This window comes from Rhea americana, unplaced genomic scaffold (genome assembly GCF_003343005.1).
Source record: "Rhea americana isolate MKP2758 unplaced genomic scaffold, rheAme1 scaffold_234, whole genome shotgun sequence".
In the NCBI taxonomy this organism is placed as follows: domain Eukaryota; kingdom Metazoa; phylum Chordata; class Aves; order Rheiformes; family Rheidae; genus Rhea; species Rhea americana.
This window is the reverse complement of record NW_028186351.1, coordinates 331,557-343,609: the sequence shown is the minus strand read 5'-3', so window position 1 is coordinate 343,609 and position 12,053 is coordinate 331,557. Positions and strand designations below refer to the sequence as shown.

Below are 12,053 nucleotides of genomic sequence, written 5' to 3'. Positions count from 1 at the left end.
TAATTCTRGATGCTAAAATGTGCCTCGGAGATTAATTACCTTGCAAGTGGTGGCTGTGAGCTCGCAGAAAAAGGTTTTGCCCAGAAACAAGAGGGTAATTTCATCGCAGTTACACAGCTCGTCCCGGGTTCTTGCTGAGTCAGGTCAATTGTAAGCCATGGGCARGTCTCCAAAAGCCGGAGGGACATTCGCACCGCAGGGGCCGTTCCCACCTCGGACCTCGCGGTGGCCCGTCACACTCAGCTGGCCCCAGCACCCAGCCCGATGCCAGGCAGCACCAGGCCCGGCCAGAGCAGAAGCCGTGCCTCCGGCATACCTGCCCGAGCGGTCCTCGAAGGCAGCCCAGTCGTTGTGGCGAGAGGGGGAGATGCTAATCAGGAGCAAAGAGGGAGTTGGGACATTAGACGCATAATGAGTCACTAGCAGAAGCTACTTCGCCTGGCTTCCCTGGGGATGCAGCACGTCTCCCGYGGCCGGCACCTGAAATACTGAGCCAGTTCCACCTCATTACGACGCTGGGTGGTCTTGTATCTCACAGCACGTCATCTGGATATTCAGAGTTCAAAGCCACCTGCAGGAGGCTAGAGCACTCAGTGAATATCCCACCTGGCACGGCATGCAGGAGAAGGGAAATGCACGGCAGCCCATGGCCAACGCTGGCTGCCCAGGCAAGAGAGTTGGCTCCTTCTGGAGGTCCCAGCTGTGATGGGAGCTGGCAGCGGGAATCGCAGAATTACAGGATGATTGAGGTTGGATGGGACCTCTGGAGATGATCTAGTCCAACCCCCYTGCTCAAGGAGCATCACTTAGAGCATGTTACCCAGGACCAGGTCCAGACAGCTTTGGAGTATCTCCAAGGATGGAGACTCTGCAGTGGTGCCTGTCCTGCAGCACGGCCAGAAAGGAGAGAGGAGAAATCRTATTGCTCAGTCTAGGAGCAATATTGCTGGTGAACAACCAGGACAGGGYGCTCCTCAACACGCACACTCATCCAGGGACCTCAGTCTGCCTGAGCGTGAACKTAACTGGGGCAAAAACGTCGGGGAAGCTGAACAAAACCGCTATCGGAGGCACGTTGACCTCTGGTTAACAATGCGCTTAGAGGAATAGCACAACGCTTAATTAATCAGAGACTGATTTCTGCAGATGAAAGATGTTACCTAAACGCAAGCCTATTAATTGTTTTAATCGTTATGATTAGGCTTTGATTCCACAGTACCAGATGAACAAGGACCTTCTCATGCTGGGACATGTTGTGCAGGCAGCACCAGAGTATTGCAGCGAGGGGATGCAGCAGGGCAACCCAGCCTGACCTGATCAGCCAGCAGCAGGCAAGGAAGCTCCCTCACAAATACGGGTCAAAAGCACGAGTGGGCACGACTCAGGCCGGGAAAGTCACAGCCCCAGACCCCGCATGGCCAGCTCCTACGCCCTTCATCAGACAGAGCAGAGCTAACAAGTTCTGCTGTAAGGACAAGAGCTGCGTTTCTGAGGTTTCATAGAAGGTTCCTCCTACACAAGCAGCGCTGCCCCATCAAGCTCTTCCCATGAAGCAATGGGGTGGAGGGGACACCTCTGAGGTGTTTCTGAGGACTGCCCTCAGGCTCCTTGGGTCTCCTCTTCCTCTGTCCCTTCTCTCACTCATCTTTCCATACTCTGTCCTCACATCACTGAGGCTTTTTAGCTGTTTGCCTCCACAGTCCCCAGTACCTGTCCATCACTTCTGGCACAGCTATTGGCACCAGCCCCATAGCACAGTCTATCTATTGTCCTCCCAGGCTACCCCCAGGTCTTCTCCTCCCCTGCTGCCATCATTGTTGCCTTCACTCCTCCCCCCTTGCAATCCTCTGGGTTTGCAACAGCCTTTCACCACCCTTGTTAGCACCAGTCTCCACAGGAGATCTTCCCGTCACACACCAGGAAGAAAGTCACCAACTTGCATCATGGCAAACATAGCAAGGTAAATACCCGCTTGCTCTTGCAGCATCTGCTCCAGCCTACACAGTAGCATTTTGAGGCTGGCACGGGAGCTGTCCCRCTGCCTCCCAGGATGCCTCGTGCACAGAACAAGCTGCATGGACTCACCATCCTCATCTGTCTGGAATATCATCTCTTTGCCCTCCTTGCGGCCCTCGGGGTTGGAAAGGATAAGCTTGACATGGATGTTTTTGTAGGGCAGCAGGTTTTTGATGGTGTAGCGGTTCACGTTGCGCTCCATCTTCATGCACTCCCGGAAGGTCTGGTTGTGGCTGGTGCCCACAAAGTAGCGGTAGCACAGTGAGACAGTGTAGGTGTGACATCGAGTCAGGTTGTAGCCCAGTGGTTCCCACTGCAGCGTCAGCTGCCTGGACTGGATCTCAGAGAAAGCGAGGCCTTTAGGGGCCCTCATGGGTTCTGCCAAGGGAAGAGAGATGGGGAAAGATGAGCAATACATCAAAAACACACCCAACAGGATGGATGACAAAGCTGGGAAGGACCACCAGGGATCCTAGTTTGGCATCTCCATCTCATTCCCACCCAAAGCTGAGACAAGGAGCAGCTCAAGAGGGAACAACACCTCACACCAGCTGATACCGAAGAGCCCAGAGCTCAGTCCTTATTTAAACTGAGGCCACATTCATCCCACGTAAATCACACATGTTGTCAACTAATGCTCCTTAYAGCACAGGAGCAAGATAGGCATGTCCAAAAAGCAACCCCAACCTCAGAACTGGGACTAGTCCCAGGCACGAGATGACTTGTCACCCTGCAAAACACGGCTAGGCACATCACCAGCTCTCACGGCAACTAATACTGCCAGACCCAGCAGCCCCCACAGGCTCATTTCCCCCCACCAACCTGGAACTAGACATCAGCCCCACTCCACAAACCATCACGAGGGCTCAACCTGCTTGCAAACCACATGCTGCACCCAACGCATAAGGTGACTATGGCCACTTTGGGGGGACTCTGCCTTCCTGGCACATGGCCCGGGAGCGCTCAGTGGTATGCAGCACCCCAACGGGGCTCTGTGGGTAGGCTTCAACCATTGACATAACAGGCCTGCATGATGGGAGCGCTCACCTTTTCATCGAGCTCATGCTAGGCTCTCAAGAGGACAGAGATGGAATGCAGTCGTTGGGAAGAACTTTAATTGGTTAGCATAATTGGCACCAATAGAAGTTTGATTTAATGAGGAGCCAAGTTCCTTTGCCAACAGCGTGCACAGAGGTGGTTTGTACGAGCAGCAATAAAGTCCTTTAGCTATCTAATGGCAGTGGGAAGGATGCCCAGGAGGCCAAGGCTACACTCACAGGATGAGCTCCACAATGGGACTCGGCAGTTCACAGCCCAAGTGACACTCTGCTGTAGTTGGTGACACATTCACCAGGACTCGGACAACCCTGTGGGGCCAAAGGGGTCCCCGGCCAAATCACCTCCCCCAGATATCACTCCTAATGGGTATTTCAAGGCAGCCTCTTTCCTTCAAGTATGCACCGCATCCCGCAAAAATGGCCTGTATGCACRTAACTCCAGGCGCTGGTTTCAGCTGACAAAGGGACACTACTCCTGTCCCCAGCCATCTCCAGGAGTAACTACTCACCAGGGACAAGGACAAAAGACAAGTTCTGCCTGGTCAGGCACAGTCAAGGTCTCCAGGTCCTAGGCACCTCCAGGCAGCCCTGAGCGTCCCTGCCCCAATGTTTTTTCCTTGTCTAACACCCGTTGGCCCCAAGTTTTAACAAGCCCTGGAGAAGGGGGAACATGGTGAGGAAGGGATGAAGCTTGTCTATATGACACATCGAAGCCRGACACACAGAAAAGCATTTGGAAACCTTCCGGGGAGGGAACAYGGTGAGTCAGCTCCTGGCGTTGCCRTTAATARGAGAGAAGATTTTCACCATCATCACCTGCGAGGGTTGTGACTCATYGGCAGCACCCTTGCCCCAGCCAGCAAATGCCAGCTGTTGAGAGCCACTGCTCTTTGGCGAACAAGACACCCTCTTCCTCGCACTGGGGACCATGGGATAAATTCTTGGATGTCCAGCCTGCATGTCCAACACAGGTGGGGAGGTTTCAAACTAGATGACATGCACCCCGTCRCTGCAAAAGGAGGATATTGCTCATCGGCTGTCCATCCGGGAATCACAAGGAGGTGACCCCAATCACCATTTCCACCTAACTGTGCACAGAGGCAACCAGATCTTGGAGACATCCTTGCTGCCACTGCAGTAGAGCTCTTTTTAGGAAGCAACCGTATTTCTACTGTGTTTGCATGTCTTTCTCTCCGACCAACTCACTCCTTGGTGCAAAACTGCCACCCGTAATACGTACCCAGAGGCGCATGAAAAGCAGCACAGTAGCAAGACAGTACATTCAACCACAGAGCAAGAGCGGGTGACAAATCTTGGCCCCAATGCCCACAGGTGTCCTTTGTGTTGGGCTGCGAAGGGGATCTTCTTGGACACGTGGCACCTCTCCACCTGCATATCCCCCGCTCCTGCACAGCCTCCATCAGCATCCCAGGGGAAGCGCTACATGTGGTGCTGGTACAGAGCCAGGCTCTGAGCTTCCCACCTCCTTTTCATTCCAGTGTATTTAAATGATCAGTGGGAAACAGACAGTCTGGCACCCCCGGGCCAGCACAAGCAGATTCAGAGAGTGGTTCAGCAAGAGATCAGCTAACAAGGATGTCTGCAGGCATTAATATCGCTGAATATATCCATGCAATTAGCGCCAGCGCCAAGCTGCCTGTGCTTACAGTTGCTAATACAGCTGTATTACACCCAGACACGCCTCTACAAGCAGCGTCAATCACAGCTGACAGCACCCAGCAGCGTCAGGAATCTCCCCTGGCTCCAGGGCCGCCTCGGGTGCAGGATGCTGCACACACGTGTCTATTTGGCAGCTCCTTCCAGGGAGTCCTCCAGGGCTGGATCCTGGAGAGCCCGTTGCCATCACAAGCTGATCCAGCGATAGCGATGTTACGGAGAGGTGCTGGTGTTTAGGAGAGACAGCACTTTGCAAAGAAAGCACAGCTGGGGGTAACAACACAGCCACATTTTCAGTGGAAGAACAGCAATAGCTTCATCCGTTGTAATACCGATCTGTACCAGCTCAGCACAGAGGGTGAAAGATGTTTTTATATCGCATGGGAAGACGACAGAGACTGCAGGTTGCTGAACGCAAATAACTATATGAAATGAAATATGAGGACACTGACGATTTCAAACAGTGCCCATCATTGGCTTGAAGGCAATAACAAGATCTCAGCTTTATAGCAATGCCTATGAAAGTTACTCTRGGAGAAAAGCTCTCGCTAGCACTTTGCCACAACTTCTGGGTCAGCATTTATGTCTCCCAACCCGCTCCTGAGTGCGCACTGACCACTCTCCTCGCATACCAAGTGCTTCAGTGTCTGCAGCTAGTGTCACCCAAGGAGGAACATCAGAGGTGGCCCGGCCTCCTTGGGCTCCTGGACCAACCTCATGAGAGCCAAGTTGAATGAAGACAGCCTTTGGGACCAATGCAGAGCAAGACTTGAACATGCATCTGTGGAGCAGCTGTAGAACTCTTGATTATGCCCCCAGGGGTGAGTGGACACCATGCAGAGGGTGACCTGCTCAGACTTCCCAGCAAAACAGCCAGAATAACTGCCTTCCAGCCCAGACCACTCAGAGCCCTCCAAACCTGGACTTATCTCACCCAGCTCACAAGAGCTGCTGGAGCCCCAGTCTAAGGAGGATGTACCCATGGGCCAGGTCTAATTACTGGCTCAGTCTCAGCTCACTAACTTCAYGAGGCGCACAGATAGTCAGCAATTTCCATGTATCACATAGCAAAGATGAATGAGTTATTATGCTGTAAATGATGCAACATCAAYGTAGCAACAAGCCCACTCCCTTGCCCTAGCTCAGGGAGGCTGTTGTGATTCTTGGAGAGAACTGGAGCTGCCCATGCAACCTCCCCAGAGAAGGCCCACAGCACCCACGGGATGAGGGAGCTGGAGACGGGAATGGGAAGATGGCAACCCCATGCCTCACTCTGTTCCAAGAGCATCTTCACTCTTCCCCAAATCATCGGACATCAGAGCAAGCACCTGGAGCCGAGCACGGCCAAATGAGGGCTTCAGGGGCATTGCCCACTGACAGAAACAAATGCCACCAAGGATCATCTGAGCTTCTGGCCAACAGCAGCAAAGCTCTGAGTGAAGCTGAGCACTGGCCTTTCCGCAGCCATTTCTAAACGAGTCGCTGTGACGCAGCCCCACGACTAGCAGCAACCCTCTACATTCACGCCCCCAGGGATGGCACAGGGAAGCTCTCATCTCTCTGGAAACAGCAGTCAGGCTTTGTCAGTTAAAAGCAAAAAATAAGCTAATTCCCAGAAATGCTAATTCCCATTTCCACTGCTTCCAAAGTAAAGGATCTCTGATTTTTGAGTATTTAATTTATACGTCTCAGTTAAAGTCACCAATGGACCCCAGGGCTGAAGCAGGAAGAGCAACCGAAGAGCGCAATCCTGGCCTGTCATTATGGCTGCAATCACTGCCCAGCCCACGGCAGTTAAGGGTCTTGTCATAAAAACTGCTCCTGCAAAGGGCTGAGAAGCACAACAATCATGCCCATCCTTAATAATCTCCTTGTTCCTTTGACTTTGTTCAATTACCAAGCAGTTAAACCTCCAGCACATAAAGGAAGGCGGTTGCCAYGGCATGTCTGAAGCTCCAGCATCGGGACACCTCCTGCCATCTCGAGACCTTGTGCAACCTATTGTCAAGGCAACCAGAGCAGATGATGTCCTTGAACCTGGGCAATCCCCTTGAGGTTGCCACAGGGAAGAATCTGAGGGCAAACTCCCAAGGGAGAAATGGGTTCACCAGCAGACCCATGTCACTGAAGAAATATTACCGCTGTCATCCAGTAGTGGGGACACCAGACACGACGCACTAAGTCACACTGCAGGCTCTGCTAGGGCACTTTCAACAGCAGTGAGCTCCAGATGTGGTAGAAGAAAAATTCCAGCTCACTCCTTCCTCACCAGCCATCCTCAGGGATGACAGCAAGGAGACTTGGCAGGGACAGGGGATGCCCCAAATTAGCAAATACCATCCAGAATGCTGCTTCCAGCCTGACATGGCACTCGGGTAGACATTCCCAGCTCTGCCACAGCGGGACCTGGCATATCCTTGGACTCTCAGGGATGTTTCCACCATTTGGAAGCAGCCTCAGTCAGGGACCCACGCTTGCAATATCCATGAGATGTTAGTTAACTGCACACCTACCAGGTCCCCTGCCTCTGCAGGACCACGAGGGCAGAGGGAATGCTCTCAAATACATCTTTACACCAACTCCAGACCATCACTTGTCAATGGGCCAGGTGACATTTCAAAGTGTCTCGCAGCTGTTTCCCCTATCACCCCACTCATCTAGCTGTGAGGGTATTTCAGTGTTAAAATGGAGCTGTATGCCCAGGCCAGTGCTCCTCTCTGGGCTGGAAGCACAGCTGGGGCAGAGCAGCCTGGGTACCACTGTGCCCCAGCAGCCACATCCTCCAAGAGCAAGCAGATCCCAAAAAGAGACAGACAGCAGTCAGTGACATCGCTCCCTCCCAGCAGTCCTCGGCTTTAGGGATGCCCCAAGCTAGATCAGGCCCAGATCTTGTGGTCTGAGCTCAGCCCGGAGGGTTAGCAGCTGCATCTCCTGCCYTCCTCCTCCTGGCCTTCTCCCACCACCAGGGACTGAAACTAGCAGCAGATGCAGCTGATAAGTTTGTGCATCACGTTGCTGTGCATTTCTGCATCAAGGTCATGCTACTTTATCTGACTCTGATTAGCAAAAATCCGCTGTCAGTCAGAGCTCCTGGACTCGAGCTGGCATTTTCAGGCTGAGTGCCCATTCGCAGCCCCTTCGTACACAYTGTTCGCATCAGCTCAAGACTCAGCTCCCGCCAGCGCACCCTTCTACCCTCCAACCAGCCCTATCACGATGTTGGTTTAATTAGAGGTCCCTCCTGAGATGCTGCGCACAGCTGCTAAATTGGGCTGCTCAGCCCCGCACCTCCTCACAGAGCAAGGCAACAGAGCTTTCAGGCAGAAAGGGACGGCTAACGAAGACACGGCTCTGCCAGGCTGGGAGAGGGGAGACGGAATTCCCAACCTGGAGGCTGTGCTCGCTGGCATGGCTTCAGGCTGGGCTGCTGCTTTTACAGTCTAGCTAATTATGGCCCAACCTTCAGAGGCACTGACTCCACGCCCCTGCACTGGGCTCCTCCAGCCCTGCCAGCTCCCCAAAAGGCTCTCAGCTGAGGAACAGCAGAGCAGGATGAATGCTGCAGGAAGCTGCAGCATCATCCCTCCRCCATCTACCTCTAGCTTCCTCAAACAGACTTCAGGCTAGATAAACCTAGTATAAAAGCAGCCTGGAGAAAGTCTCCAGGGGCCACCTCAGAAGCAGYATGTCATCCCTAGCCATGTCCAACAGCAAGGCAAGGCTCACAGCYCTACCCCTTGCTCAGCCCCATTGCATGACCCATCGCATGACCCAATATTTTGGCAACATGCATTTCTCCACGAGGCCCTAGTCCCTTCTCCCAGCCAGCACACGGACTAGAAAAGCAGGATGTGAATTTTAAGAATCAGCTGGTATTCCSTGGACTTGTGGGAGGTCTGAAATAAGCCTTCCCACAACTTCTCCACTCCCAATTTCCTGCAGTCGCCCCTCAAGATGCCAAGTGAGCTCTGCTCACGCCACTGGGGACTTGGCTGACCTCGGGCAACACAACCTCAGGCGAAGCACAGCTGGCAGCGTGGGGCAGAGGGAAGTGAGAGTAGTGCYTACCTGCACACTTGGTCCTGCTGATGAGAGGGGGCCCCGGCTTGCCTGTGCCTCCTTCCCCAGGGCGAGTGAGCAACACGCTGATCTCATACTCTGTGTCGGGATCCAGATGCCAGAGCTTGTAGGTCTGCATGTTGACTGCGTGCACCTCTGACCAGGGTCCCGAGGTCATGCGGTACTCAATCTCCTTGCGCACAATGGGGCCGTCGCCAATGATGGAGTTGGTGTTGAGCTGGATGATCAGGTAGGTGGAGCCCGCGCGGAGCAGCTGCGGAGGAGCAATGGGTGTTGGCGGCTCTGGAAGAGAGGGAAGAGGCAGCAGATGGAACCAGAGCCAGCACTCCTGCTGCTGTAGGGCCCAAGGACTAGGAAGCCAAGCCAAGMCACCCTGCACAAGCAGAATTATCTCCCTAGGTGACCCCTTGCACCAATCTCTCRGCTGCAGGTTCTAAACCATCTCTGGGGAAGAAGTACCTTTTGCTGTGCATCTGCAGTGCAAGGGCCTGAAATCCCATAATCAACTAATATTCAGACTCCTCTCTTCTTTGTCTATCTGAGCCTTGCTAACACCAGGTCAGATAGAGTCTCTCTCAACCAGAGGAGCCCCCTTGACTTCATTTGGATTTCCACCACTGGAAACAATCTTTTTCTTGGCTACAGTCAAGACATTCGCAGTCTCTCTTCTCACACAAACTAACCACCTTTCCACCTCAGGACACAGGACAAACTCGGATCTCATGCACAGAGTACAAGTGAAGCCAAGATGGGGATGTGCACTGAAGTGTCTGAGAGCCAAACTCAGTCCTTAAATTTTAGCCTGTGAGACGAGTCCCTGCACACATCATTTTTAGTGAAGGTTAACAGCCCAGGCAGCAATCCAGTTTCATCTGATCAAACCTTCATTATTTTTATACGATATACTGCACAGCATTCACTAAGGTACTGCGAAGTTTCCCGGTAATTATTAATTCCCAGATACTACAATTAAAAATAAACGAGAAAAGGCTACTKGGAAAGGTAGTTTCCTTGCTTTAAGTTCATCTGTCTGTGTTTACTGATTTATACACGCTGGTCAGAGCAAGTAAGTGCGATCCCTTGTCTTAAGGGGAACTCCTTCCTCCTCTGCAAACAGTGCAGCAGAAACAGACCACACAACCAAGTTCATGCCCCAGATGCGATCCAGACTCAAGCTCGAGAGCACCAGGAGGAAATTATCCACGTTTTAAGTTTCAGGAAACGGAGGCCCATACAGGGGAAATGATTTGCTGAAAGTACCAGCCACGACCAGAATTAAACACAGCAACRACCCCCTACTCCCAGCCCATGGCTCTGCCTCGCAGCGAGTCGTTTCCTGCCGCTGGGCCTCAGTTTCCCCATGTCACAAGGGCCGCGGAGAGCAGCCCAGCACCCCCGCCAGCGCCTTGCTCACCTTTCACGATGAGCTCGGCGAAGTTCGAGACACCCGAGCCCCGGACGGACTGGGTAACACAGCGGTACATGTCCTGCTCCCTCTTGGACACCTCGTCCAACTGGAAYGCGGCCAGGAAGCGCCGGTGGCTGATGTGCTTCACCGAGGCGGCTGGCACCACCTCTCCGTTCTGCCGCTGCCCACCGGCGAGAGAGAAAAGATGTTAGATGGAGGCACGACACGACCTCCAGAGCCGTGAAACAGGGCTCTGAAGAACATCTGGTTAGAGGAGGAAGATTTCCCCTTCGTTCGTTATCTTCTCCCGTAGGAAGGGGTCTAAAGAAAGGTTAGTGAGGTCTCATCCACGGCCGGAGACAGCCTGCGGGGAACCAGCCCGTCCACCCGCTTACCTGCATGAGGAACCGCTCCGCCTCGGAGGCCTTCCCGGCGGCCACGCACTGGAAGGTGGCGTTCTGCCCCGCGTTCACCTCCACGTCGCCCAGGCGGGAGAAATGAGGCGCTTTCGCTGCCGGCAGAGGCGGAAACGGGAAAGTCACCGGGCGACCGAGGCTCGTCGGGAACCCCGCGTGCGTCTCGTAACGCTTCCACCCAAAACCCCGCCGCGGGGCCTGAAAAGCCACCGCGGGGACCGGGGCGCCAGCGGCTAGAGCTGAGCTCCAGGTGGGACGCGGCAGTTGGTCCGTCTGTCTGTCCGGACGCGAGCTCCCCGTTCCCGGCGGGGATTTCGGTGGAGGCCCACCCGGACCCGCCAGGGCTGCCCCTCTCGAAGGGCGTTTCCRGGCCTGCGCTCGTCCAAGCTTGCGCGTCAACCGCGCAGGGGCCGAGGCAGCGTCGGGGCTCCGCGTCGAGCGCAGGACGCGTCCCCTGGAGCTCCCAAACCGGAGCCCTGGGGGCTACGCGAGACCACCAGAGCTTCGCGACCCCACCTGACAACCGGGCACCCAGGTGCCACCTCCAGGTCCGAGCCCAAGAGGCGGAGGGAGCAGGGTCCGGGCCCCGGAGCMGGGCGCCGGCCGGCCGTGCCCCGCTCCCCCCCGAACCCCGGGGCGACGGGAAGGAGCAACCGGCCTCGGTCRCCCCCCGCCAGCAGCGCGCCGTGGGGGCAACGAGCTCCCCGAGCGCCGCCCCCCTCGGCTCCGCCGTACTCACAGCAGGGATAATTCAGGAGCAAGATGTCGTCCAAGCCGAGGTAGCCCCTGCGCTCGCTGGAGACCACCGCCTCGAACAGCACCTGGGGCACCAAGCAAGGCGYGGGGGTCACGCCGGAGCTCGCCCCGACGGTGCCCGCCGCCGGCCCGGGCGCGGGGCTCCTCACCTGGTACTCGTTGGGCCAGAACATGCTGACGGCCAGCTCGGCCTGGTGCCACTGGCGGCCGTGGGAGCCGGAGGCGTTCCAGACGGCGCGGCCCAGCGGGCCCCCGTTCACCTTCACGTAGGCGCGGAGGGCGCCGGGGCCGCGGCCGTCGCGGCTGAACATGAAGTAGCTGAACTGGAGGCAGTGGGTGTCGTTCTCGCTCAGCGTCTGGAAGAGCAGGCGCGCGCGCTGGCCCGGCGCGTGCTGCGAGGCGTTCACCATCAGGTAGGAACCTGCGGCCCGGAGGCAGGACGGGCGTCAAAACCGCCCCGGCGGGAGCAAGCACACGGATATCTCTTCTCCCTCTTCCCCCTCCCCCTTTTTTTTTATTTTTATTCCCCTTTCTGCCCTGGGAAAATATTATTTCHGCACTAACGCGACGGAGCACGAAAGCCAGCGCCGCCCGGCCCGTCGCCGGGGCTGCCCTTCCCAAAGGGGAGGCCCTTCTTCCTCC

The 12,053-nt window shown here is 55.3% G+C and overlaps 1 protein-coding gene across 1 annotated transcript in view; it reads right to left on the bottom strand.

The window, feature by feature from the left end:
• The window catches only part of PTPRU (protein tyrosine phosphatase receptor type U), a 77,790-nt gene that overhangs the window by 48,800 nt on the left and 16,937 nt on the right, over positions 1-12,053 (bottom strand). The window contains exons 5-10 of the mRNA XM_085306226.1: positions 11,561-11,832; positions 11,395-11,476; positions 10,635-10,750; positions 10,246-10,420; positions 8,820-9,113; positions 2,086-2,394 (exon numbers count right to left, since the gene is read on the bottom strand). Coding sequence (XP_085162352.1) covers positions 2,086-2,394; positions 8,820-9,113; positions 10,246-10,420; positions 10,635-10,750; positions 11,395-11,476; positions 11,561-11,832 — 1,248 coding nt within the window. The remainder of the gene's footprint in view (positions 1-2,085; positions 2,395-8,819; positions 9,114-10,245; positions 10,421-10,634; positions 10,751-11,394; positions 11,477-11,560; positions 11,833-12,053) is intronic.